Here is a 25,958-nt window from a genome sequence, read left to right as displayed (position 1 = left end):
CTACCTCTGGACGTATTCTTTATCTATCTCTACCTCTGGATGTATTCTTTACCTATCTCTACCTCTGAATGTATTCTTTATCTATCTCTACCTCTGGGTGTATTCTTCACCTATCTCTACCTCTGGATGTATTCTTTACCTATCTCTACCTCTGAATGTATTCTTTATCTAGCTCTACCTCTGAGTGTATTCTTCACCTATCTCTACCTCTGGATGTATTCTTCACCTATCTCTACCTCTGGATGTATTCTTTACCTATCTCTACCTCTGGATGACATCAGAACACAATATTTTCTCAGGATTAAGTGAGGGAAAGTTTCTCCATATCCAGTGTCTGATGTGCGGCTTGACAAATAGTAATATGTCCAGAATGTGCACGAGCAGAATAACAATCCAGTCAAGTACCTGAATCAATCAAACAACTTCAAAATGAATGATAGCATTTTCATCTCCCCTAAACAAAGTCTATGATATTCTGTAAAATGACCTCCTACTCTGATTCATAAACATATGGTTACAGTAGTGCAGCATCAGCAGATATAAGTGCAGAAGTGCTTCTGAACGAGAGAAACCACAGGCTAGTGTTGAGCCATTTCACTCCATGTTGTTTTTATTAATGAACCACAGAGGAAGAAGAAGAGGTCACAGGTCCGTTGTCCTAATCTGAAGTGCCAGCTGTTAACACATTCCATGAACACCTCATCTCATGCACTCGTATCAAATCACAGACATTAATCATTTCCAAGATTTGAAATGAGAACAGATGTGAGCTTCTTTGCCCACACAAGAGAATGCACAGTAACTAAACACATACCGTAAAACATATTATTATATTATAAACATAACATATTATATTATGTAACTGACCTGTTCTATTACCTAACAGCACAACTCAGAAGACCTCCCCCCTCAAATCCTCCATGTGTAAGGCTTGTAGCCTGAGATTTGAGAGTTTTATAGAATATGAGTTAATTTGATTTAAACCAGAAGCCAGTTTTCTGGTCCCAGTCTTGCAGTCTTGTAGCGTTTGTGCTGTCCCTGTTTCCACACACCTGGTCCACCTAGTCAGTAATTAAGCTCATAATAAACAATCATTAGAATACTGACAGATATAGTAGAGCAGGAGGATTACTGATCTAGGACACAGGAAACGTGGGGCTAAGCAGTCTGGTTAGCTAACAGAGGTCAAGGGTCAGCATAGTCACTCAATAGGTGAGAGCTTCAGACCATTAGGAAGTGACGATGGAGCATGTTTAAGGCATTTTAATCGACCACAGAACAGTACGGGCCTTCTCCTTGTTTGCTCATATGCTTCAGTAAGTTTGGGATACTTCAACATTCTTCTCATTTATACATCTAGACAGATCTAGAGGCCTTCAGCCTCACGGAGATCATATAGCACTTCCAGGACAGTGGCGATCGACGTCGCCTGAGTCTCACAACTGTATGGGCAATATTGTCCGTTTTCATTGGTCAGCTCAGGTAAGCCTTTCCAGGGAGATCTGCATGCCCCGCCCCCAACATAAAAAGAGAAATGGTGAGGCTTGCATTATAAGAATTCACCTGTGGGTCTGAGCTCTGTGTGTGTTGCTATTTGTACCTTTCTAAGTAGACGCGATGTCTGGAGAGGACATTCTTCACCAGACACACCTGCTGGTCATACACCTCTTGACCCATTTGCTTGGCAAAGTAAAGTTTGGCTCTCAGGTAGTAGGCGACTGGCCAAAGCCATTCCTGAAAAAGAAGATGTTTGAAATGCCTCATGAACGTGTCTGTCTCCTACAACCCCAGGAAAAAAATTTATAGACTCACCACTTTTTCTGGCTCATTCATTTTTATCTGGATTAGGCTATGTATTGAACTAATTTTATTTGCGCTACGCCTTACAAAGCCAGAATGTCCAGCTTCTAAACAAATCGTTTTGTGATATATTTGTTTCTATACTACAAAGTGAAAAGCTGTGTTGTGCCTCCAGCATGTTTGCTCTGGGTTATACAAGCAAAATCGACTGACTGTAATGACAGCGAGACAACGTACCGGTCCTTGGTGGTAGTTGAAGCCCTTGGCCAGGTTGAAGTTGTTGTTGTCCAGGGCGTTGTCATAGACACCGCAATAAACCATGTCACTGTCAAGTGTCAAATCATTAACATGAATCAAATACTGAAATTTATGATATTTGAACAATGGGAGTGGAAAAAGAGTCTAGGCTTGCTGAGACTAACCGTGCTGGATTCGATTGCAGTATCTGGATTTGAAACAACACTATGGAATCACTAAATTCACCATTACTGGCTATACACACCATGACTGTAGGAAAAGGCACCCATGATTTCACATGATCTGGCACTGGAAACACGCTACCCCTCCCCAACTTTAACGACTGGGTCCATTCAAATTGTTGGTGCAGAATAATTAACCAGTAGCCAGAAACTGGTCAAGATACCCTTCATATTTCATGCCTCATCACCATTATTTTGGCATATGGATTCTTATTCCAGCTATTGAATGTAAAGTGTAATAAATCTTGCCTGTTTATGGGTGAAGGTTGGTTTACATTGCAATTATCATGATGATGCTATTGCAGATGATGATAGCAGATCGTTAAATGTTTTGGGAAAACATTTAACATTAAACACTTATGGACTTTGAGTGTGTAATGGGCCATGCTTCAAGATAGCAGCTTTAGAGCTTCTGATCTGCTTTTGTTGTTTGTGACAATGTTCACATGTCGCCTGCATGTTGTAGACCCATCTTAAGACCACAGGTCTTATACAGTGGAAAAACGTCTCCACTTGCACAGTGAACGTAGCAGCAGAAATATTCAGAAATGCTGGTGCCACTCACTCTGGGTCCAAGGTCTTTATTCCCAAAGGACCAATCAGCTTCTTCTCCACCATCTCCAAAGCTCCCCAAGCCTTTTCAACAGTAAACATTTCAGGTGCCTGGAGAAAAAAAAGCACTTTAACACAGAACCCGACCCGTGTGGACTCCACATCTTCTGTATGTGGGGACCTTCATCTGAGATTCTGCTACAAGCAGGCCTCCTGAGTCAGGGCTTACCACCACCATGGCGATGGTGAAGTTGGCCCTGAGCTGATAGTCACACCAGGGGCTGGAGGCACCATGGCTGTCTTTGTAAATGCCCGTCTTGTGCACCAGGTGCAGGTGCTCGTGCGGGTCCTTCGGGTCACGTGACACGTAGAATGTCTTTTCAAAGTTGTCCTGGATCCTCTGGTTCCACTCCTCATAGGTCAATGATTCTTCTGGCAAACAAAAGCACAGAGTGGTCATGCCTGGACAAAAACGTTTATATCCATGATTCCCACGATGACTCAGCAGTTGGCCCTCACACACCAGTCTTATATTTAGCGGTATGTGTTTACTGTAAGATATACCGTCTCCACGGACACTGACGGAGGAGTAGGGGAAGTGGCCGCTCTTGTTCATTTGCACCAACCAACGTACGGCAGACTTGCAAAGACCCACGATCTCCACTGCAGAACCGTCCCTAGAAATCAAACCATCCGTGTTGCCAGGACACCTGACAGGCCCATCTGGATCCCAGCAATGAGGAAGAAGAGCTCGACTAATGAAAAAGATCCACGGTGACCGTGGTACCTGGGCGTGGCCGGTGTCCCACGATTGCCGGCTTTGTCACTCTCACCCATTTTGTTCATCCAGGTGCCACAGTTGAAGCGATTGCCCCCGTACACGAAACCCGTGTCCAGGTTGACTTTAGCCTCAACATTGAACCCTGACAGACGACCCACAGAGACAGTAGCATTAAGGATGGGATGCTCACAGACCACAGCATGAAGAACGTCAGAAAAGTGGAACCAACCTTCATCTCGCATGTTACTGTCGATCTGGGGTCCAGCGTTCCTCTCTCGGAACTCAATCCCTCGTGCGTGGCACTGCATGGCCTCCTGGACAACATCGTGCAGAGGCTGTTCCTGGAAAACAGGCACCGCAAGTGCAGAGAGCGAACGTCAACCGTCCAGATCACAGCTAGCCTTCTGCAGCAAAGTCCGGTGCTGCTGAACACTGCTGAACCACAATGAGTCGGGCATCCAAGCCAGACCCAAGCAGACCTGCTGGTGTCAAAAACGTTCACCGCTCACCACAGTGCCAGCAAGCCGAGGGTCCGAGTCATCTGTAGGGTACATGCGGGCCACGGGGCACGCCAGGATGTCGGTGCCATGGGGCACCATGACACAGTAGTCCTGGATGCACTGGAGCCACCACCACACCGCATCCCGGCAGTTGTAGCGCGTCTCCACGCCCCGTCCCAGTAGGTTGGGGATCAGACCGTGCCTCAAGGTGCCCGCGAAGGCCAGGATGATGTTCCTGCAGAGAGGAAACCCTACATGCTAAACCTCGCGAACGTGTAGCTAGCTCACCTGAATGGATGTTAGCATGACCTTGTTCTGAAGGTTTTATAAGGTTAATGAGGCTAAAGGGAGCTCCTCGCCATCATTTAGTTTGCACTAGCCCATAATAACCATCATTCAGGAGTCGTTACGTTAACACGTTTAGGTAAAAGGTTTCCGTTGGCATGCGGTGAGTGCTGGGCTGAAGCGCACCTGGCTTCCAGGTGTCTCCCCGTGACGAGCATGAGTCCGCGCAGGGCTATAAACGTGTCACGGCCCCAGCAGCGGAATGCCCCCCACGAGAAGTGAGGCAGCCCTGTGAGGAAGGAGAACGTTCCAGAACTGAGCTCCATGACATCGAGAAGATGCCCGTGCTTTTTCACGCGCGGTGTGCACATATGCAGACCAGCTACACTGGGATCATACAATTAAACCTTTCAATTACTCTCACGAAGGCGCTCAATTCACATTAAACATTTAAATGTTCACACAACCAGGGGAGAAAGTAAAGGTATTTTTTATTCCTGTGGTAGTTTCAAAACAGGTTTCAAAACAACTCATGCCATATCTACACAAAACAAGGTTCTAAATTCAGTTTTAAAAGGAAGAAGTACTGAATTTATTAATATTCATGCTTATGAGATCTGGATTGTGACATCTGGATCAACTAATTAGCCAGTTCAAATAGAACAATCAGACCCATCAGTCTTTCTGCCATCTCCTGTGGTAAATGTCTGGCCGGGGGGGGGGGTTACCTGCGGCCAGAGACACACAGCACTGTTCTTCTAGCTGGGAGGCAGGGTTGAGGCGAATCGGGACGTCCTGCAGGGCGGGCGAGAGTGCGGGAAGAGCGGGAACCCGCCCCACGCCGCACATCTGCACCGAGGCCAGCGCCAGCTGCTTCGTTGCGGTCGTGCCGCGCCATACAAAGCTGCCATTTCCAGAACCAGTCAGAACGTGCATGTGTGCGCAATATCCTTTAGCATCTACCACTGCGTTCCTAACACTCCAGACTTAGAACGCTAGCTGCTTACAACGACATGGGTGCAGTACGTGGAACAAAACAGACAGTGTTATTGTATGTGCAGCTGAACTTAATATCGAGTCCAAGAGACCAGACCTTGACATCTTGTTAAACACGGCATCCACGGCCGTAGCGTACGCCCCAACGATGACGGCATCGAAGTAGCATGGCACAAGGTACCGTGGGATGTGCTTAAGGTAGGTAAATATGCTGTGGAACCACTGACCCACCTGTGAGATAAAACAGAAATGTAAAAAATAAATATGCAATATATAATTTCTGAAGAAGTAAAAAAAAAAACAGATGTTCGTGTCTTACCTCCTGCAAAGCTCCACCTTTATTTAAGAGACGAGAGCTAATGTAATCAAGCATCCAATCTCCTTGCCTCAGGTTGTCACAGAAGGGGTGGCCTAGGTCGTTGCTGGGCCGAATGTCTGACAGCACCGACACAAACCCTGCATTCAGAGAAGGCAACGCCATTCTAACAGACCACGCAAGGAAATTCAATTCACAGTGAGTGAAGTCAAACAGTAGTGGCTGAACAATGAGGATGTGCAGTTCTGAGGGTGTGATTTGTACCTTGAAGGCCACAGTAGTTTAGAGCTGTCCAGGAGGGGATGTTGTAGCACCCTCCACCATCTTCCTGCTCCTCAGCGTCACAGCGGAACAGCAACATGTTCAGGTCAGCCAACGACAGCTTTGACATGAGACTACAGAATAAAGAACAGCTAACGTGAGACTACAGCATAGAGAACAGCTTTGACATGAGACTACAGAATAAAGAACAGCTAACGTGAGACCAGAGGTGGAAAGAGTACTGAAAAATTGTAATTGAGTAAAAGTATCATTACTTTGACTAAAATCTACTCAGAGTAAAAGTAAAATTACCCATCTCAAAATTTACTCGAGTAAAAGTACAAAATTACTTCATTTAAAATGTAATTTGAGTAAAGGTTACTTAGTTACTTTCAGTTATTTAATGCATGGATGAATCATGAACCAAATTCAGCACAAGTTGTTTTAATCGATTACAAAGCGTATTTAAGTGCACATCCACACTTGCAAAAAGATCAGCTGGGCTCAGCTCACCTTCCTCACAGCACAAGGACAGTTACAACCTGTACCATAAAGTGCAAACAATTTTCAGTCCTATTGTCCAACGGACAACACTATGATAAGAATAAAGAAATTTAATTTACAAATTATTCAAAAAACAAAATAAACAAAATTAAGTGCCCACAAGATGCCACAAATCAAATTAAATGCAACAGGATTCCACTACTCACAATAAAATGCCCACAGGATCCCACATCAAAAATAAAAAAATGCTCATAGGATCCCACAATTTAAAAGTAAGTGCTCACAGGATCCAACTATTCAAAATACAGTGCCCACCGGACCCCACTATTCACAATAAAATGCCCACAGGCTGCCACAACTCAAAATAAAATATAAAATGACCACAGGATCCCACATCTCAAAGTAAAACAAAATGTGCGCAGGATTCCACTATTTAAAACGCTCACAGGATCCAACTATTCAAAATACAGTGCCCACAGGATTCCACTTTTCACAATAAAATGTCCACAGGATCCCACAGAACCTGACAATCTCATCCTTTTGGAAAAAAAAGTGCACCAGATTACGACCTGATTATGAGACAATAGAAAGGGCGCGCAAGGCAAGGTCACGCAATTGGCCTTCAGTTCTGGGACTCAGAAGTTTAAATTTCTGCCCGCATTTAATTTTTCACCATCAATATTTTTTTACTCAGTAATGTGAGGGCGTTCAAATGTAGTGAAGTAAAACTACTTGGGTCAAAATGTACTCAAGTAAAAGTAAAAATTACATATTTCAAAAACTACTCAGAATAAACAAATTACTCATAAAAAGTACTCAATTACAGTAATGTGAGTAAATGTAATAGTTACTTTCCACCCCTGCGTGAGACTACCGCATAGAGAACAGCTTTGACATGAGACTACAGAATAAAGAACAGTTAACGTGACACTACAACGTAGAGAACAGCTTTAACATGAGACTACAGAATAAAGAACAGTTAACGTGACACTACAGCGTAGAGAACAGCTTTAACATGAGACTACAGAATAAAGAACAGCTAACGTGAGACTACAGCGTAGAGAACAGCTTTGACATGAGACTACAGAATAGAGAACAGCTAACGTGAGACTACCGCATAGAGAACAGCTTTGACATGAGACTACAGAATAAAGAACAGCTAACGTGAGACTACCGCATAGAGAACAGCTTTGACATGAGACTACAGAATAAAGAACAGCTAACGTGAGACTACCGCATAGAGAACAGCTTTGACATGAGACTACAGAATAAAGAACAGCTAACGTGAGACTACCGCATAGAGAACAGCTTTGACATGAGACTACAGATTAAAGAACAGCTAACGTGAGACTACCGCATAGAGAACAGCTTTGACATGAGACTACAGTGAAGAGAACAGCCTTAACATGAGACTTCAGCATAGAGAACAGCTGATGTGAGACTAGAGAGTACAGAACAGCTGACGTGAGACCACAGAGCACAGAACAGCTGACGTGAGACCACGTTGTAGAGAACAGCTGACGTGAGACTATGGTGTAGAGGACAGCGTGGTCGTGGAGAGAATGATGAGCAATGCAGAGTGCTTACGTATCTAGGGGAACCTTCAGGATGGCAGGGAGGTGTGGGTCTGTAGAGCTGCCTGATTGGTACTGGCGCTGGAACTGGGACAGCTGTGTACGCAGGAAGCCCACCGCATCCCGAGACTGGGGCGCCAGGCTCACCCTGTTACAGACTCACATTCACTTCAGTTCACTTCAAATATGTGAGTATGTACACCATTCATCATGTGGCAGAAGTATTCAATGATTCATTTGGCAGAAGTATTCAAATGAATCATTGGGCAGAAGTATTCAAATGAATCATTGGGCAGAAGTATTCAAATGAATCATTGGGCAGAAGTATTCAAATGAATCATTGGGCAGAAGTATTCAAATGAATCAGTTTAAACTAATGAGTAATTATGGTCGGAGTGTGCATAGGAAACCTCTGAACAGAGTTACAGGTTCATTAAGGTCTCCATGATATTCATGGTTCAATCACAAAGCCTGGAAAAGCTGGTCGTGGTGATCTAGTTTCCAGCAGAGTGGCCCCAAACCTAATGCAGCACACCTGGCATATGTGTGTGTGTGCGTTTACCTGAAGGCAATCACAGTGCCTGGAGTAAGCTGGTCGAACACGATCTCCTGGACGAACTCACTGCTTCCTTTTACTACCACATTTCCCTGTTTCACAACGTTGCTGTCCTTAAGCTGAAAGAAAGCACAGCAAACGGCTGTGTCAATTAAAGAATCAATGAGTTAACATGTCCCATGAGACGAACCCACACTCTCGTGTGTATGCACACCACACTCCACCAGAGGGCAGTCTCTAGGGTAACTCCCTGTATGCTCAGTGAGAAATAATGCCTAATGCATCATCTGACATCTTAGGAGAAGGGTCTTTTGCATGGAACTTTCTAGATACTGGGTGAACAGTCACTAGGTCCAAATTGTCAAACATCACAGCATGACATAAACAAAATGACCAGACAAAGGTCCAGATGAGAAGATCTGAGTTCGGAGTGTTAGTGTGTAATTATGAGACATCGTTCCTCCTGGGTAACATCTTGACAGAGAGCAGCACCCAGGCTCCGGTTACCTGGAGGTGTTCTCGGAGCTCCAGTTAGCTGGAGAGGTACCTGGAGGTGTTCTCGGAGCTCCAGTTAGCTGGAGAGGTACCTGGAGGTACCTGGAGGTGTTCCTGGAGCTCCAGTTAGCTGGAGAGGTACCTGGAGGTGTTCTCGGAGCTCAATTTACCTCGAGGTGTTCTCGGAGCTCGACGGTGTAGTCGGGCAGGCCGTTAATGTTCCTCTCGTCTTTCACGTACGGGCTGGCCGCTGTCTTGACTGTGCGTGCCTCCAAGATCACCTCCTCTATCTGACCTGCATGGCAAGAAGGGTGCGGAGCGCACATGATGCAGGTCACGTGACTCAGGTCACGTGACGCAGGTCTGAGGTGTCACTGCTCATCGTGCATATCTGCATTCCTAAGCACGCCGGTCTGAATAAACGAGCTCAGGTGAGTTTGCGTGAATTAGAATTTTGGTTTGAGTGCAAACCTGGTATGAACATGGGGGCAACTCTCCCCCTGTAGCGGTGTTTCTTGGGGTGTTTGAAGGCGGTGCGAGACACAGTCACCACGGACTGGTGTGTGCTTGGACAGTGTCTGGTCACTGCTACGGTGTCTTCATCTAGCTGGTCTACATAGACCTGGGTGAAGCCCTTCTCTGCGAGCTCTTGGTGCAGTCTGTTGAGAGCCAGCTTCCCTGCCGTAATGCCCGTCCGGAGGTTCACCTCCCAGGGACAGGAGGGCTGCTCCCCGTCGCTCCACTTGGGATACAACCTCTCCTCCTTCACCACCGAAACCTGAGGTCAAACACTCACGCTGAAAGAGCAACATCTGAACAAGACGGTGCCATTACAGATCATCGTGTTGAGAGTGGTTTTCTACAGTGGTGGTGAAATGTCTACAACATATTTATCTAAAGTATGTTAATGCATGTTAAAATATGTTAATGTATGTTAAAATATGCTAATGCTTCTAAAATGTAAAGATAGTTATTTTTGTTTTTATTTTTCTAATATTTGTTAGGAAACCAGTGTGCCTGAACGCCCAGGTGACCTCTGAGAGCTGAGCTAACAGGAAGTGTGACTTCATACCTTGTGAGGGACCAGCTCGTCGTATCCTCTAGTACTGCCTGTGGCACAGCAGGCCATAGAAACGATGGCAGAGCTAGGGAGGCAGTCGTACACGGAGCGGACCTTTAAGACGAAAAACAGACTGCTTGCTCACACACAAACTCAATGGTTTTACGTTTTTAAGACTAATATGTTATCCAAAGGCTTTAGCTAATGTAACTTAAATAAATATATGCTTTTGATGAAGTGTTAGCATAATCACTCAGGGTTGGACCAAATACCATTTTACAGGATTTTTAAATACCCCCAAATTTTCATAATTTACTGTAATGTAAGGCATGTTTGATATTGGACTTCCAATTATATCCATATAATATAACCTATCCCGTGACCCTGGAGGCAGGACAGTGCTGTGTGAACTTATGTTGGAGTATGTCCTAAGCTCTTTTCTTCTCCTGACAGCTGCTTTAATCGGCACCTTAACATCAACACCCTCTGCGTCTCTGTGTGTCTGCGTCTCCGTGTGTCTGCACATCTACATGTCTGCGTCTCCGTGTGTCTGCACGTCTGCGTGTCTGCGTCTCCGCGTGTCTGCGTCTTCACATGTCTGCCTCACCCCATGTGTCCATGTCTGTGTGTCTGCGTGGTGGCATTTCATGTTGTTGTACCCTGAACCAGCTACAATTCACTTATGCTACACCTTCCATTTTGCCTGTAAAGTAAAGGCTTGGCCCAGTCCACAGTGCCAGCTGTTAGAGAGGATGGAGACCCCTGGGGTCTCCTGGCAAAACTTCTCCCTATAAAGGGTTGTAGCTTTGGGTGAAGCTCCTTTAACAACAGTTGCTTTAATGCCTGGGGTGATGAAATTCATTACAGTTGGATCAGAGATTTATTGTACTTGAATTATTATGAATTACCATGTAAATTCAGATTGTTCAGGCCAGCCTGATATTAATCCAATATTAAAAACACTACAGTGTATATATTATTCGTTACGTTAGGTCACACAGCTGTCCTGGTAAAGTTAACAAAGTAAACCAAGGTGATCAGTACTGTGTTCAATATGAGACCCAAGCAGGCTGTAACTTAGCCCTGCAGACAGGTGGCGCTACAGGACTGGAAACGTACACCACCTCCTTCTTCACCGACCTGGATGGGGCTCTCGTCGTTGTGGGTGGCGTCCAGGAAGACGGAGGGCGCTACACCGGGAAGCAGAGGCCTGCGGCTGGGCTGCACTAAGGAGCCCACAGGCTCCCCGCCGAGCCGGTACACCAGCCGGCCCTCGTCTTCAGCGTCCCGCGCTCCCATCGCCTCTGCGGGACACAGCGACAGTCCCTCCACGTTATGAGCACGTCGGGCAGGTTTGTGGAGGCGATGAACAGCCCCCTCACTATAAACACCACCCTCACCATGAACACCACCCTCACTATAAACACCACCCTCACCATGAACACCACCCCCATAATAAACACCACCCTCACTATAAACACCACCTTCACCATGAACACCACCCTCATAATAAACACCACCTTCACCATGAACACCAATCTCACTATAAACATCACCTTCACCATGAAAACCACCCTCACCATGAACACCACCCTCATAATAAACACCACCCTCATCATGAACACCACTCTCATAATAAACACCACCTTCACCATGAACACCAATCTCACTATAAACATCACCTTCACCATGAAAACCACCCTCACCATGAACACCACCCTCATAATAAACACCACCCTCACCATGAACACCACCCTCATAATAAACACCACCCTCACCATGAACACCACCCTCATAATAAACACCACCCTCATAATAAACACCACCCTCACCATGAACACCACCCTCACTATAAACACCCCCCTCACCATGAACACCACCCTCAATATAAACACCACCCTCACCATGAACACCACCCCCATAATAAACACCACCCTCACTATAAACACCACCTTCACCATGAACACCACCCTCATAATAAACACCACCCTCACCATGAACACCACCCCCATAATAAACACCACCCTCACTATAAACACCACCTTCACCATGAACACCACCCCCATAATAAACACCACCCTCACTATAAACACCACCTTCACCATGAACACCACCCTCATAATAAACACCACCCTCACTATAAACACCACCTTCACCATGAACACCACCCTCATAATAAACACCACCCTCACCATAAACACCACTCTCACTATAAACATCACCTTCACCATGAAAACCACCCTCACCATGAACACCACCCTCATAATAAACACCACCCTCACCATGAACACCACCCTCATAATAAACACCACCCTCACCATGAACACCACCCTCATAATAAACACCACCCTCACCATGAACACCACCCTCACTATGAACACAAGATTCCGTAACTCAAAAGTGCAAAAGAGAACTCACAAAAGGCCTGTATGACACACCAAATAACACACTGTTAAATACTGTAACTGGGACATGGCTTGTGTTGGTAATCCACTGTCAGGGTCAAAGGTCAGGCTGCTTTATTCATGTTAATGCTGGATGACCTGTAGCCCTCTTATCTGAAAGATCTTACCTCGGTCTAGTCAGGATCATCCAGTAAAACTTTTTTCAGTATCGCAAAAAATATTGCGATAATGATACACAAACAATATATTGTGCAGCCCTAGTCTGGATCCTGAGTCTTATCCTGCCTCCCTCTGTGTGACCTTTACCCCGGATGAAGGCGGTGAGGCCCAGCCGAGTGATGAAGGTGTTGTCCAGATCCTGGTTCCCCGTGAACAGATCCGCCACAACGTAAAGATCAGGCCTGTGTTCCCGCGCAGTCCTCAGCATGTACTGCAGTTACACACACACACACACACATATATACACACACACGAGAAAAAGGGAGACAGAAATAGAACATACGAGGGAGGCTTAACAAGTTGGCACGAGAGAAAGGGGCTGACGGTCAGCAGCAGGACCGGAGTGGCGTGTGGACACGTGCTCATTAGTAGAGAGGCGGCGTGAACACGTGAGACGCACTGCAGTGATGGGATCAACGGCCTGGTCAAGGATACTAATGAGCACGTGTCCATTTAGTACACAAATTATTGACAAAGGTTCCAATGCCACACGTCATGACAGCAGAGTTTCCAATCGCAATATCGAAAATATGTCCCGCAGTATTCAATATCTTTTAAGATATAACTCCTCAACAAGATCTTATCCTTTAGTTTATGTCATGAGCGTGTCTCGGGTTATCCCAGCGTACCTCAGCCACGTGCAGAGGGGCGGAGTCACGTCTGTCCAGTCGCACGCCGTGGAAGTGCTTGACCGTGATCTCCGTGTATTTCTTCATGTGCGCCCAGAGGTACGGACAGTCCTCGGGCTTGTTGCCATAGCGCAGCCTTACACTGTCGCTGCAACAAATCAGCTCCCTCCGCAGGTACACGTTAGAGCCTGTGGACGGGGAACGAGGGAATTAGGGGACGAGGGGATGAGGGAACGAGGGGGTTAGGGGACAAGGGGGTGAGGGGATGAGGGTGTTAGGGGACAAGGGGGTGAGGGGATGAGGGGGTTAGGGGACAAGGGGGTGAGGGGATGAGGGGATTAGGGAACGAGGGGATGAGGGGATTAGGGGACAAGGGGGTGAGGGGATGAGGGGATTAGGGGACAAGGGGGTGAGGGGATGAGGGGGTTAGGGAACGAGGGGATTAGGGGACGAGGGGGTGAGGGGATGAGGGGATGAGGGGGTTAGGGGACAAGGGGGTGAGGGGATGAGGGGGTTAGGGGACAAGGGGGTGAGGGGATGAGGGGCTTAGGGGACAAGGGGATGAGGGGATTAGGGGACAAGGGGGTGAGGGGATGAGGGGGTTAGGGGACAAGGGGGTGAGGGGATGAGGGGGTTAGGGGACAAGGGGGTGAGGGGATGAGGGGGTTAGGGGACAAGGGGGTGAGGGGATGAGGGGGTTAGGGGACAAGGGGGTGAGGGGATGAGGGGGTTAGGGGACAAGGGGATGAGGGGATTAGGGGACAAGGGGGTGAGGGGATGAGGGAACGAGGGGGTTAGGGGACAAGGGGGTGAGGGGATGAGGGGGTTAGGGAACGAGGGGATGAGGGGATTAGGGGACAAGGGGGTGAGGGGATGAGGGGATTAGGGGACAAGGGGGTGAGGGGATTAGGGAACGAGGGGATTAGGGGACGAGAGGGTGAGGGGATGAGGGGGTTAGGGGACAAGGGGGTGAGGGGATGAGGGGGTTAGGGGACAAGGGGATGAGGGAACGAGGGGGTTAGGGGACAAGGGGGTGAGGGGATGAGGGGGTTAGGGGACAAGGGGGTGAGGGGATGAGGAGATTAGGGGATAAGGGGATTAATGAATGAAGAAAGCACTGGAGGTTTAACAACCAATAAAGTAATAAAGGTTTTTGTCCTTGTCTTTATAAGTTTTTTAAATGCCTTCTTTGCTCTGTTGATAGTTCTCAGCAGTGGGAGTGGAGGTCCGTGTTGCGTGCGTAGCGTCCCACCTGGTACTGCGACGTCCTGGAGCGGATCGGCTCCAATCACCCATCCACTGTGGGCCAGGAGGCGACACGCGTCTTCAGACCTGTGGAGAAGCTCCAGTTCCTTCTCCATGGCCATGTCCTCAAAGGGGAAGGTGAAGTATCTGTGTTGGAAAAGAGGACCAACATGAAACCCCAAGACAACTCACCAAGGAGCTTAACAAGCATGTGTGTGAAGCGTTGCACAGTGCTCGCCTGGCCACTAGGGGGCACGTTCTTGTGATTGGTCCAAGCCGGGGGCCATTCACCGCAAGACGCTCATAACGCACGACGTCCACGATGCAGTTTACGGCCTGAATAGGATAAACCAGTATATGTCCGTAGGGCTGAAATGCACATGGGCAGTAGAGGATTCTGGGAAGGACTGGGAACACATGAGTCAACTTGAGACGGACCTGCTCGTGATGTTTGCACATTTCCTCATAGCACTTTAGGTTCAGTTCCTCCAGGGCTTTCTTAAACCAATCACAGCACGCTTGGATTGCTGCAGGGCCATTCCTGTTAAATATTACAAAAATGCCTCTGATAAAAGTCAGTGTTCATGTTTAGCTACTGTCGAATGTAATCACATAAACGTAACCATATTCTCAGGATTTGCAACAGTGTAACATTGTAAACTGGTAGCTCCCCAAAACACCAACACTGTGTTCTTTCCCAATACTGATTCATAGAACATAAAAGGGCAAATTAGTATAAACACAAATAAATACAGTGAAAATGACAAGGATTTCTTGGTTAGACAAAAATAATGGTGAGCACATTTGAAGAACAAAGTTGGTTCCAGCTTTCTTCTCTGTAGCCACTAGGAGGCGACATACCAATGTGGAACTCTGGACACATTGGCCATCCAAGCCTGAAGGAACTGCCATGTGTTGTGGTAAAGAACTCACGCCTTCCTGCCAAACATCTCCAGCGCCATCTTCATGTCCACGGTGTTCCCGAAGCGCTGGTACTGAGGGTCCTGTATGATCTTCAGCTTACGCAACCCGGCCGTCTTCGACCCAGGGGGCTTTGCACCTGTGCCACACCATCACCACCGCACGACAGCACGCATGTCGAGTGTCAGCCCAGATCGATGGGTCGCTGGTGTCACGACATGGACGGGCGGGGACCTGCTCACCGTCCTGCAGCGCCTCCTCAAACCGCTCCACGGCTTTGTGCACGTCCACCTGGAGAAACTCCCACAGTTTCAGCCGAGGAAAAAGGTCCTGCCACAGCAGCCTGCGTAGGGTCTGGAGACAGAGGCCACACCAGCAAGGACCATGGAGACTGATCCTGAGACAGTCGCGTGCCACTTGTGTTTATTCCGTAAAGCACTACAGCAGCAGTCGAGCTTTTCCCAAGGCAGCTCTCTTAAACTTCGCTTGGTCAGTGTCAATGTTGATATGTCTGAAATTAAACGCTATAAAAACGTTAAAACTCTTAGAATACAAACAAGATCTTCTAGGACTCCTACTCACGCAGACATTATATGGTTGGATAAAACTCTAAATGTGACTCAGTGAGCATTCAAATCACAGTGAACTCCAAGACTTTTCTAAACAAATAGTTCCCAGCTCTAGACCAGTAGGAATGACAAATAACTGGACGATACTGCTGAGTTCAGTTTTCTAAAAACAGCTGATGCTTCTCATAAGAGCCTTCACAGTTCCTCGAAGCTTTGGGCTGGCACGGACAGGTCAGGGAGAACAGGAAACATCATACAGCTGTTCCCTGTTGGGACTCCAGACCAGTGTCCTTATGATGGGAGGGCCTTCAAAACAACTTTGTATTTACTAACCGTCTCTTACTTCTCCATGGCAACGTTACTTCTTAATGGTTCACACATGGGTCTCTACATTGAGGCTAATGCTGCTTGGAATAAGTGTGTAATGATCCATCGATTCTGATCCATTCTGGTCCATTCTGAATGCGATAATCTGATTCTATCGAGCGGAACATAAATACACTATTCAAATACTAATATATCAATTAAATCTGTCCTTGTCTTTGTGCATTCCCCACTTCAGGGTTTGCATTTAAGCCGAGCTTTGCAATATTGGCTGTCAACCAGATTCCGGATGGATTCATTGTGAACTGTGTGACAGTTCCAGCTGTTGTGGAGCAGGGCGTGAAAAGCCCAAACTCACGTGGAGCTGCTCCTCGTGCGTGACGAGGGCCGGCAGGCCCGCCTCCGCATGTTTTCCATCGGCCACGTCGCGGCCCAGGTGCCACAGGGCTCGGTCCAGCAGCCAGGCCGGCTTCAGGTGGGGGGAGTTGGCCAGGTTGTAGCCACACTCCGGGTGGAGGTTCAGCCACTCGCTGCTAGCCGCTAGCGAGACACAGTAAGCACACTGAGCCCAGATGGAGAAAGCCAACCTGATTTAGACGGTACAGACTTCTAAGATATTCTTAAATGTTAACATATGGCGTGGTAACACTATATGTTGTGAATGTGTTGTTCATATTCAAACGGCAGGGCGTTACCACACTTTCAAAATCAAGTAGAATCTTTGGCTAATTGAAAATGTTTATGTTTTCCTGCTTAGAAGTGTGATCTGATACTAATGTATGAATGTAAGAACAGTGTGGGAGTTGGAAACACATTATGTGATTAGCTTGTGCATAATATCATTTTGTAGTATTTTTCATATTCATTTGATAGAAAATAGCCAGAGTATAAATGAGATTATGAACAGATACGGTGTTACTGTTACGGTGACACATAGTGTGACTGGTAACCACAACGCTCATTCCTTTTGCTGGACTGGCGATGCATGCTCAGTAGACAGGTCAGAGGACATGGTGGACATGGTGGACATGGTGAACATGGTGGCTTTCACAGTGCTTGCCTTCAGCACTGATGACATAATGAAGGCCGTGTTAAGGGACATGAGAACTGAACCCAGTATGTAGTGAGAACTGAACCCAGTATGTAGTGAGTCGACATCAGTGAAACCAGGTTTCTTGGACCACGTCTGCTTTAAAGGTCAACTCACTCCTGTTAAAAACTGCTGATTTCGAATGCAAATGTTCCGATACAACCTGTAATCAAAACTGGTGAGGGTGCACATTCCTAAGTGCATTGAAATTCAGTCATTAAGATGTATTTGATGGTTTTTATGAATATTCATATGAACATTAAGGGCTTCAAAGTGGTGTGTCCTGGCACACGTCTGATGCTCTCCCTGGCGCTCGTGCTATTTCTGAAACGAGGCTTCTGGTTCAACTCTGTTTGCATATTCATTTAGAGGCTGGGTGTTATCAAGGACTTCCTCATAAGTTTGATGATACTTTACCATTTACCTGTGGTCAGATTAATCACATTATTCAACCTAATGGCACCGGTCAACATAGTTGCACCATCAAACTGCCAATGTTATGAGTCGAGTCCCTTATCCATAAAAATAAATGCAGTTTCTACCACGGCAGAGTGTTGAAAACCTCTCAGTGCACCGAGAGAGCACAGACTGAAACACTGTCGCGCCACACATAACACCGACCTCCACTTTTAGAACTGTGCAATGTCAGGGAAGCAGCTAAAGAGCACGGCGTCGTCACACAGACGAGACTCGTGGCCGCTCGCCGCCCGGCTGGCCTCTCCGACAGTCGGACGGCTCGGCGAGTAACGTGCGGCGAGTCGTTGCCTCTCGGCGATCACGAACTGCAGCGGTGAACCCTCGGATGAAACGCGAGTGTCATGGAGTGTGACGCAGCCAGGACAGCTGCACCTCCCTCGCTCCTCGCGGCCAGAGCAGCTTAAGCTCTGAGCTTTGTGTGCTAAACAGCGGACACGCAACTCAGCCCGGGCGCTGTAAAAGGTCAAGGGTTCACTGGAGGAGATCGGCACGAGGACAACGGTAGTAAACTGCTGTAATATTGCTACCTTTCACAGTGTGCTATGGAGTAAAATATTATGATAAAGTGGCATGGCCTGCATTAGATTATTTTGAAGATGTATGTTTGGATTAATATGTGAATGCTTGTGCAATCAACAAGTGTGAAAGTGTTCTGCCCTAGAAGATCCAAATGGGCTTCTGTGTTCTAGACTGCTGATGGAGAGCCGCACACCTGTGTGGTCGTACACCAGGTCAGTGATGCAGATCATTCTCCATTCCTTCCTGATCTTCTCTGTCAAGTTCCCTACGTCCGTCCAGGTGTAGCTCCTCCCAGACGGGGAAAACTCGGGGTTCAGCTCCAGCTGGTCAGCGATGGAGCGGCAGGATCCAGACCGGCCAAGTTTCTGTACGGGTGTCAGGTGGATCATACTGTAGCCTGCGTGTGGAGATCAGATCCTTCAGAACTTCTCTACAGCCATTTGTGTTGCTTCACAGTCACATTCGTGTGCCCACGTGCTCCGAGCTATTGCTCATGCATAGGCTTAAGCTAGGCACGAATTAACACTACGATCACACAGCAAGCACGAGGTCACAGGAAGTGACATATTTACAGGACGACCCTGACAAGCTTTGTCACAGTATTGAATACGTGAACCTTCCGCAAACTGATTCTGAGCACCATAATAACAGCACAGTGATGTCAGCAATGCAAGTCTTACAGTGTCTTGCTAGACTGCATTACTGATAACTGCAGGACGCACACTCTAGAACTTCATCATCATCTTCATCCTGAAACAACATTATCAGTTAACCACTAATAACATGCATTCAGACTCTCACCGGTTTCCTTGGCTACCCTCAGTCGGTCTAACCATTCGTCCAGGGGACCCAGGCACTTGGCGAGGTGGGTCTGAACGCGGACGCTGTCCAAACTCAGTATCTTGCCCTCATGGCCCACGTGCAGCACGGGGTCCACCATGATGCAGCCCCCGCCGGCCCTCCCCTCGACCCTGACAGCAAAGTCACGGCAGGTAAACACGATTCGCACGCCCGTTCCAGACCGCAGAAGAATTGTGGGCGCAGGTGTTAGCGCGGAGGGACCACAGCACTCTCACCCGCACTCAAAGTAGTATCGGTAGGAGCCCGCCACATCCAGGTCCAGCCTGCAGTACGTGTCGGAGTCGTCCCGCCCGCCCGCGGGGACCATCCACTCCAGAGCTCGGAACTCCTGGCTGGCGAACGGCGTCCCAGGTGACGGGTAGTTAGTGAACACACGCACGCTCTTGCCCTGCAGGGTGGGCCCCAGACGAAACTGGAGCTCGAAACCTTAACAAAAGAGAGAGAGAGAGAGAGAGAGAGAGAGAGAGAGAGGTATTATAGTTATTGGGAAAAACTAGAGAAACTGGACGATTCGGACACAGGTCCTTCATCAGCTGTGCAAGCAAAGTGCTTCATCAACTGATCCCAAGTCAGGCAACTGACAGGAGTTTAATTCACCCAATCAAGGCTCGTTGTAGCTCAGTTGAGAGGTTTACACATACGTAGACACTTACCTGCACTTCCTGCAATCTTATACATATACCTGGAATTATATGTATATAAACTGTAACTTGGGCCCCTCTGGTCAAAAGCTCACGTTTTGTGCACTATAATTCTCGAGCATTCCCTCATGTTCTCAACCCGGCATCACCCTTTACATGTCCGCCCTGCCCATGACACACGCAATCGACACTGGGCTGTGGTTGACTGCACTGCCCAGTTAGACCTGGCACAAAACCCAAACAGCTCAATAAAAAGAGAGTTCTGGCTTTTCTACGATACACTCAGGTCATGCAAAATAAAAGACAGTGAGACCACTGTGTGTATCAGTGGTCTCACTGACATGCCAGACATGCCAACAACAGACATGCCAACAACAGCATAATTAAACTCTGTGTTGTAGTAATATCTACTGTGCATCCCAGGGTCAAATGCACTGAATAACAACATCCTAATAAACCAGACGTCTTTCCTGGACGTACCTTGCTCCAGGCGAAACAGAGTCCTCTCCATGTCCATGTCCTTCAGGAAGACGTTCTGGATCTACAGCAGGTGGAACACACTGCTGGTCTTTTTTTAGGGTGCCCTTTACACGTCGGAAACGCCACCTCTGGACTCAACAGTGCAACTGTGAACAGCGGGAGAAGGCCGGGCGCGGGACACGACCCACGAGCCCCAGGATTAGTATGAGTTTGCGTAACTGTCTGCTGTAGCTTGAGTTATTTAAAGAGTTTATGATATGTTACAATCACCATGAAAAAGGCAGGAACTACATTACTAGTGCATTTTTAAAAACGTGATTTGATCCACCTAATCCTCTGCATACCATTCACAAGAATCAACCTCTCCCAAAGGAAAGCGGCCAATCAGAGCAAGGAGTGTCTGATTGTGTTAATTTATGTAGTTTAACTTCTGACCTTGTGATCTAGGGTGCGAGCAACCTACTGAATCCAACATTAACATACGACGTTACAATTCACTGGTCCTTTGATGTTACCAGGACCTGTGAAATCTGAAGACAGTGGTGACTGAGAAACAGTTTGGAACATTATTACAACTCACACACGTGCTGGTTTTCCATGATTGCACTGGTCTACAAAACTTCATTTGAAATGAAAGAGCATGAGTGTGTAACTGTAGTAAGAAAGATCAACTGTTTGTAGCGACATGTAATAGTAGTTTAGTATTTTAATTCCCAAACTTCTGCTCCCAACCTCAGCTATGTACATGTGACCTGTGTGGTCAAAGTTTGTAAAAGGCTCTCATTTGTGCTAGCATAAACTAACAAAGGCTAACTTTTCTAGTATATTGGTATATTAGTACTTTTCTAAACCTACTAGACAACAACAATCTCTGAAACGTTTCTCCAGGCATTGTTGCATTGATCCGAATTCTTAAATTTTAGCAGGGCTGCATCGTAAAAGGACAGGGAACCCTGATAATGCAGGTGGGAACAGTATGGAGTATGGAACAGGTTTAACTTCCATACTAATCTGGAGCATTTGAAAATGGAACTGGTGGTTCACACGAACAGTAGCTACCTTCTATCTGAACAGCTACATAGTTTTGGATGTCATTTGCATAACATTTGCATGGGCTCATCTTTTTTCGCCGCATCACTTCCTCCAGACTCAACACAATAGAGTCAGTGCAGCTGTCTACCAGGAACTTAGAGCCCTTCCTGCTACCCTCTGCCAACAAGCTTTTTGGAGATGGAAATTTCATTTTCCAGCAGGACTTGCCCACACTGCCAAAAATACCAATACCTGGTTTAATAACCACAGTATAGCTGTGCTTGATTGGCCAGCAAAGTCACCTGACCTAAACCCCATGGAGAATATATGGGATATTGTCAACAGGAAGATGAGACACCAGACCCAACAATGGAGACGAGCTGAAGGATGCTATCAAAGCAACCTGGGCTTCCATAACACCTCAGCAGGGCCACAGGCTGATTGCCTCTATGCCACGCTGGACTGATGTGGTAATTTGTGCAAAAGGAGCCCTGACCAAGTATTAAGTGCATTTCAGGATGGTCTTATATAATATTCTAATTTTCTGGGATAATGATTTGGGGTTTTCATTGGCTGCAAGCCATAATCATCAACATTAACAGAAATACACTTGAAATAGATCACTCTGTGATGAATCTATATATTGCATTTCACTTTTTGTATTGAATTACTGAAATAAAACGTTTTGATGATATCCTAATTTACTGCAATGCACCTGTACATATTGTTGTCAATTTTTTTGTAGGCGGGGCTGGAGTGCAGAGAGGGAGGGGCCTGGGAGAGATTTGAATTTTCAAAACAAGTCTAATCATTTCTCAATCCTACTGACTGCAGCTTTAATAGGCTGTCCAGAATCCTCCACTAGTACCACACACGAAAATAAATGGAGACGGTGGTTCCTCTTCAGCTCTCATTAAAGGGAAGCCACAGGTATAGGAGATATGTTCATTTTATTTATTCATGTCTAAGTTCATGTTTACTTTTGTACAATTACTTCAAAATTTATAGGAGCCCCAAACAATAAGTGATACATCTTGTGGGGCATCTTCAAAAGAAACTCAAAATGAAAAAACAAAATCTCCTTACAGCAGAAGACAATACTGATCTCTTTATACATGTTGCTTGATAATCAGAATAAACTTCATTTTACAATTTTATACTTTACAACAAGACCCCCACCCCCCTTTTTTAATGTTTACTTGTAACTAAAATTAGTATTCTAAGTGACCAGTGAGATGCCTGCTCAGCAGTGAAATGTTTTCTTTGGACGTTTGAAAGCGTGAGTGCGGATTCGCTAAAACGTCTGTACACGTTGTTGTCAGTACTTCCGTTTCCTCGTGAGAGGCAGCAGAGGGCAGCCAGTGTGTCTGGAGTTTGATTCAGCCGTCACATTTGCCAGAAGAAGAGCAGGACTCAGAAAATGGCGCGAACGCTCGCACAAGTCAGCGGAGCAGAGATACCAACCAGCGGGAGGTGCGGCGCACGTCGTCCGACGCGTGTGCGGCTCCGTCGTCTCACGCAGCAGAGCAGATCCGAGCACTCTTTGGTTGACGCGAGTCCAGGAAGAGCAAATAGGATTTACCCATCCCCCCACCCCCTGCCTTTACATCGGGGCATGTGTAAAGCTTTTGTTAAAAGCACTGTCTAAACACACACACACACACACTCACACACTCACACATCCCACCCCTGTCCCTCCATAAAAAGGTGGTTTGGGGTGGCTGTGCAGTGTATAATTATGCTGAGCTGAGGAAAAAGGATTTATTTTTATGAGGAAAGAAAAACGAATCCCTAGTTTCCCCTCAAAAGCAGGAACGTCCCACATCGTTCATTTGTGCTCTCAGTTCCAACATGTTCCTAAGGTGGCTGGCCACCTCGTACCAGCACACAGAGAGACCAGAGGGGTCAGCAAGCCTCACACTGACCTGAGATCAGCTCTGTCGGTCTGCCCCTTTAAGGTCACTCTGCATGATGTGCATAAACTGATCCTAAATCAGGCAGTGGACAGTAGTTTAATACACACAATCAAAAGCTCTCCATGGCTGTTGCAGTGAGAGACTTACACATACGTGCACACATTCACACACATTCACACACATTCACACACCCCGACACATGGTCAAAGAGTGTGAGAACATGGAAGACAAACTGAAACTAAATCTTCTTTCTGTCTAAAAGTAGAAATGGTCAGATGAGGGAAAAACACTTTGAGTGTGTGTGTGTGTGTGTGTGTGTGTGTGTGTGTGTGTGTGTGTGTGTGTGTGTGTGTGGGTGGTTGCGTGTGCACATGCTTTTCTGAGTAGTCTGTTATGAGCTTGTCTTCATCCAATCACGCGCCTCTCTCTCGAGGAGAATTCAGTAAAACTTGCAGGCAGCTTATCATAAGGTGTCCAAGCAACTGAAGGACTCTTCAAATTACTTTTCAAAGTGCAATCATTTTTCTTCCAGATATGTGAGGAAATATATCATTTCTTCCATTCAAAGTTAACAAGAAAAGTCTCTTTTCTGTACAAGAATTGAAAGTTTCTCTTTGTAATCCAGGCCACAGGAGGAGGTCCGCCATGTTCAGCTCATCTCACTCAGCAAGAAAGTGCACATGGGCACAGAACTACACTTCCCACAATGCATCACCTCCCCAGTCAGCATATACCAGATGCCTTCCTGCTGGGAACATGGGCAGTTGGCCTTGGTTGGGAGGATTGAGGTGACTTGTGGAATTTTGTCTGTTTTGACCCCTTGCTTTCTGCTTCATTGTAATAAATAAACAACATGAAAGATAAAAAAAAAATCAAAGTAAACACAAATCATGAATACAGCAAACATTCTGTGAGTTTCTTAATAATGTCAGCAAATGAAATTCAGTGGTATAATGACTTCAGCAGTAGGGGAAACACCCAGAGTCCCGTGAACACCCTCCCTCAGGACACCGGGTGTCCCTCACACGGGTTCACTCAGGGAGCCGTACCAGGACACTGGGTGTCCCTCACACAGGTTCACTCAGGGAGCCGTACCAGGACACCGGGTGTCCCTCACACGGGTTCACTCAGGGAGCCGTACCAGGACACTGGGTGTCCCTCACACGGGTTCACTCAGAGAGCCGTACCAGGACACCGGGTGTCCCTCACACGGGTTCACTCAGAGAGCCGTACCAGGACACCGGGTGTCCCTCACACGGGTTCACTCAGAGAGCCGTACCAGGACTCAGTTCAGACAAACGCAAAACCTAACACTGCCAAATATCAGCAGCTGTAGGTCTATGTGCGACAGTGTGTGTGTGTGGGGTTTTGCTAACCGTGCATGTGGTGTGAGTAACCACAGTGATCACACATGGTGAACACACACACACACACACACACACACACACACACACACACACACACACACACACACACACACACACACACACACACACACACAACAGGGATTGGGCCCCTCAATCCCACAAAACAGGGAAGTCACAGGAACCAACAGCCATATGCAGGTGCGTACTTGTGCGTAAGCTACACACACGTGCACGCACACACACACACACACACACACACACGATTTGTCCACAGAACAGGGTCCTGCTAGATCTGTTAGAAAAGTCCAAACAGAGGTTCTATAAATCCACTTTAATCCAGAAAGTGCGCTGGGATCCACTGGAGTCCTCGCATCCTGTCCTGCCATTGGCTGGAGATCCCTTAGGCTGCTGCCATGGCGATTACTTCACCTCTAGAATGGAAGGGTTGGACTCCATGATAGCCACGATGATGCGGTCGATGTAATCCTGCAGGCGGAAGTTAATCTCTTCCTGCTTCTGGACGGCCTCCATGAGCTACAAACACACGCACACAGAGACACATGAGGTATAGCCACCTTATCTTAAATATGAAAGGGGCGTGTCTGCGTCAGTGTTAGGCCTGTGTTGAAAAAATCGATTTTCCGATTCAGAATCGATTCGCATATGATGATCTGATAATCGATTCGTACGTCCAAAGATCGATTTTTTAGTTAACTTTTACCCCCGCCTCGTCACTAAATTCACGCAGGCGCGCTCGGTCTAACTAACTGTAAAACAACATGGTGTCGGACAGTGCCGGTAACGACGATAATCAAATCGGCAATCTAAAAACAGAAGGACAGTTTATCCAGTGTCAGTGACTATTTACAGTTAGTCCGTGTCACTGACAGTTTACCCAGTGTTTTTACAGTTTAAAAAAGTTAAAAATGCTCTTGTAACGTTGGGCGCAAGGCGATGGACGAGACAGAATCCTTTGCACTTTCCAAATCGTTACGTTTATTACATTTACCGAAGTGCAGACAGCGCACATAAAACACGTTTACATAGAACATGTGTGACTCAAACAACGACGAGCACAGGACGCTGCGCGAGCGCAAATTAAAT

At 46.8% G+C, this 25,958-nt stretch overlaps 2 protein-coding genes across 3 annotated transcripts in view; both read right to left on the bottom strand.

Moving 5' to 3' along the window:
* Positions 1-589: 589 nt before the first annotated feature.
* Positions 590-20,724, bottom strand: LOC143473823 (glycogen debranching enzyme-like). Of its 2 annotated transcripts, none has more exons than XM_076970980.1 (32): positions 20,540-20,724; positions 19,634-19,844; positions 19,359-19,528; positions 18,751-18,954; positions 16,830-17,011; positions 15,821-15,932; positions 15,591-15,717; positions 15,096-15,198; positions 14,896-14,993; positions 14,665-14,804; positions 13,413-13,600; positions 12,871-12,994; positions 11,300-11,463; positions 10,172-10,273; positions 9,571-9,877; positions 9,270-9,394; positions 8,611-8,723; positions 8,062-8,196; positions 5,974-6,104; positions 5,713-5,849; positions 5,491-5,624; positions 5,126-5,301; positions 4,584-4,686; positions 4,122-4,347; positions 3,842-3,953; positions 3,619-3,754; positions 3,396-3,508; positions 3,061-3,260; positions 2,845-2,942; positions 2,038-2,125; positions 1,601-1,734; positions 590-1,502 (listed from the first exon to the last, which is right to left on the bottom strand). In XM_076970980.1, exons 1-32 carry the CDS (start codon positions 20,574-20,576, stop codon positions 1,367-1,369), a joined length of 4,566 nt encoding a protein of 1,521 aa, XP_076827095.1. In that variant the 5' UTR covers positions 20,577-20,724; the 3' UTR covers positions 590-1,366. The 2 variants fall into 2 exon arrangements, with proteins under 2 accessions (XP_076827095.1, XP_076827094.1); XM_076970979.1 differs by having other exon boundaries at positions 3,061-3,263; positions 20,540-20,722.
* Positions 20,725-22,504: 1,780 nt separating this feature from the next.
* rab11fip3 (RAB11 family interacting protein 3 (class II)) overlaps positions 22,505-25,958 on the bottom strand; it is a 36,346-nt gene continuing 32,892 nt past the window's right edge. The window contains 1 exon segment of the mRNA XM_076970407.1: positions 22,505-25,388. Coding sequence (XP_076826522.1) covers positions 25,275-25,388 — 114 coding nt within the window. The 3' untranslated portion in view covers positions 22,505-25,274.

Source organism: Brachyhypopomus gauderio, chromosome 13 (genome assembly GCF_052324685.1).
Source record: "Brachyhypopomus gauderio isolate BG-103 chromosome 13, BGAUD_0.2, whole genome shotgun sequence".
NCBI classification, from domain to species: domain Eukaryota; kingdom Metazoa; phylum Chordata; class Actinopteri; order Gymnotiformes; family Hypopomidae; genus Brachyhypopomus; species Brachyhypopomus gauderio.
Note: the sequence above shows the minus strand (reverse complement) of the source record. Positions and strands in the feature narration are given on the sequence as shown.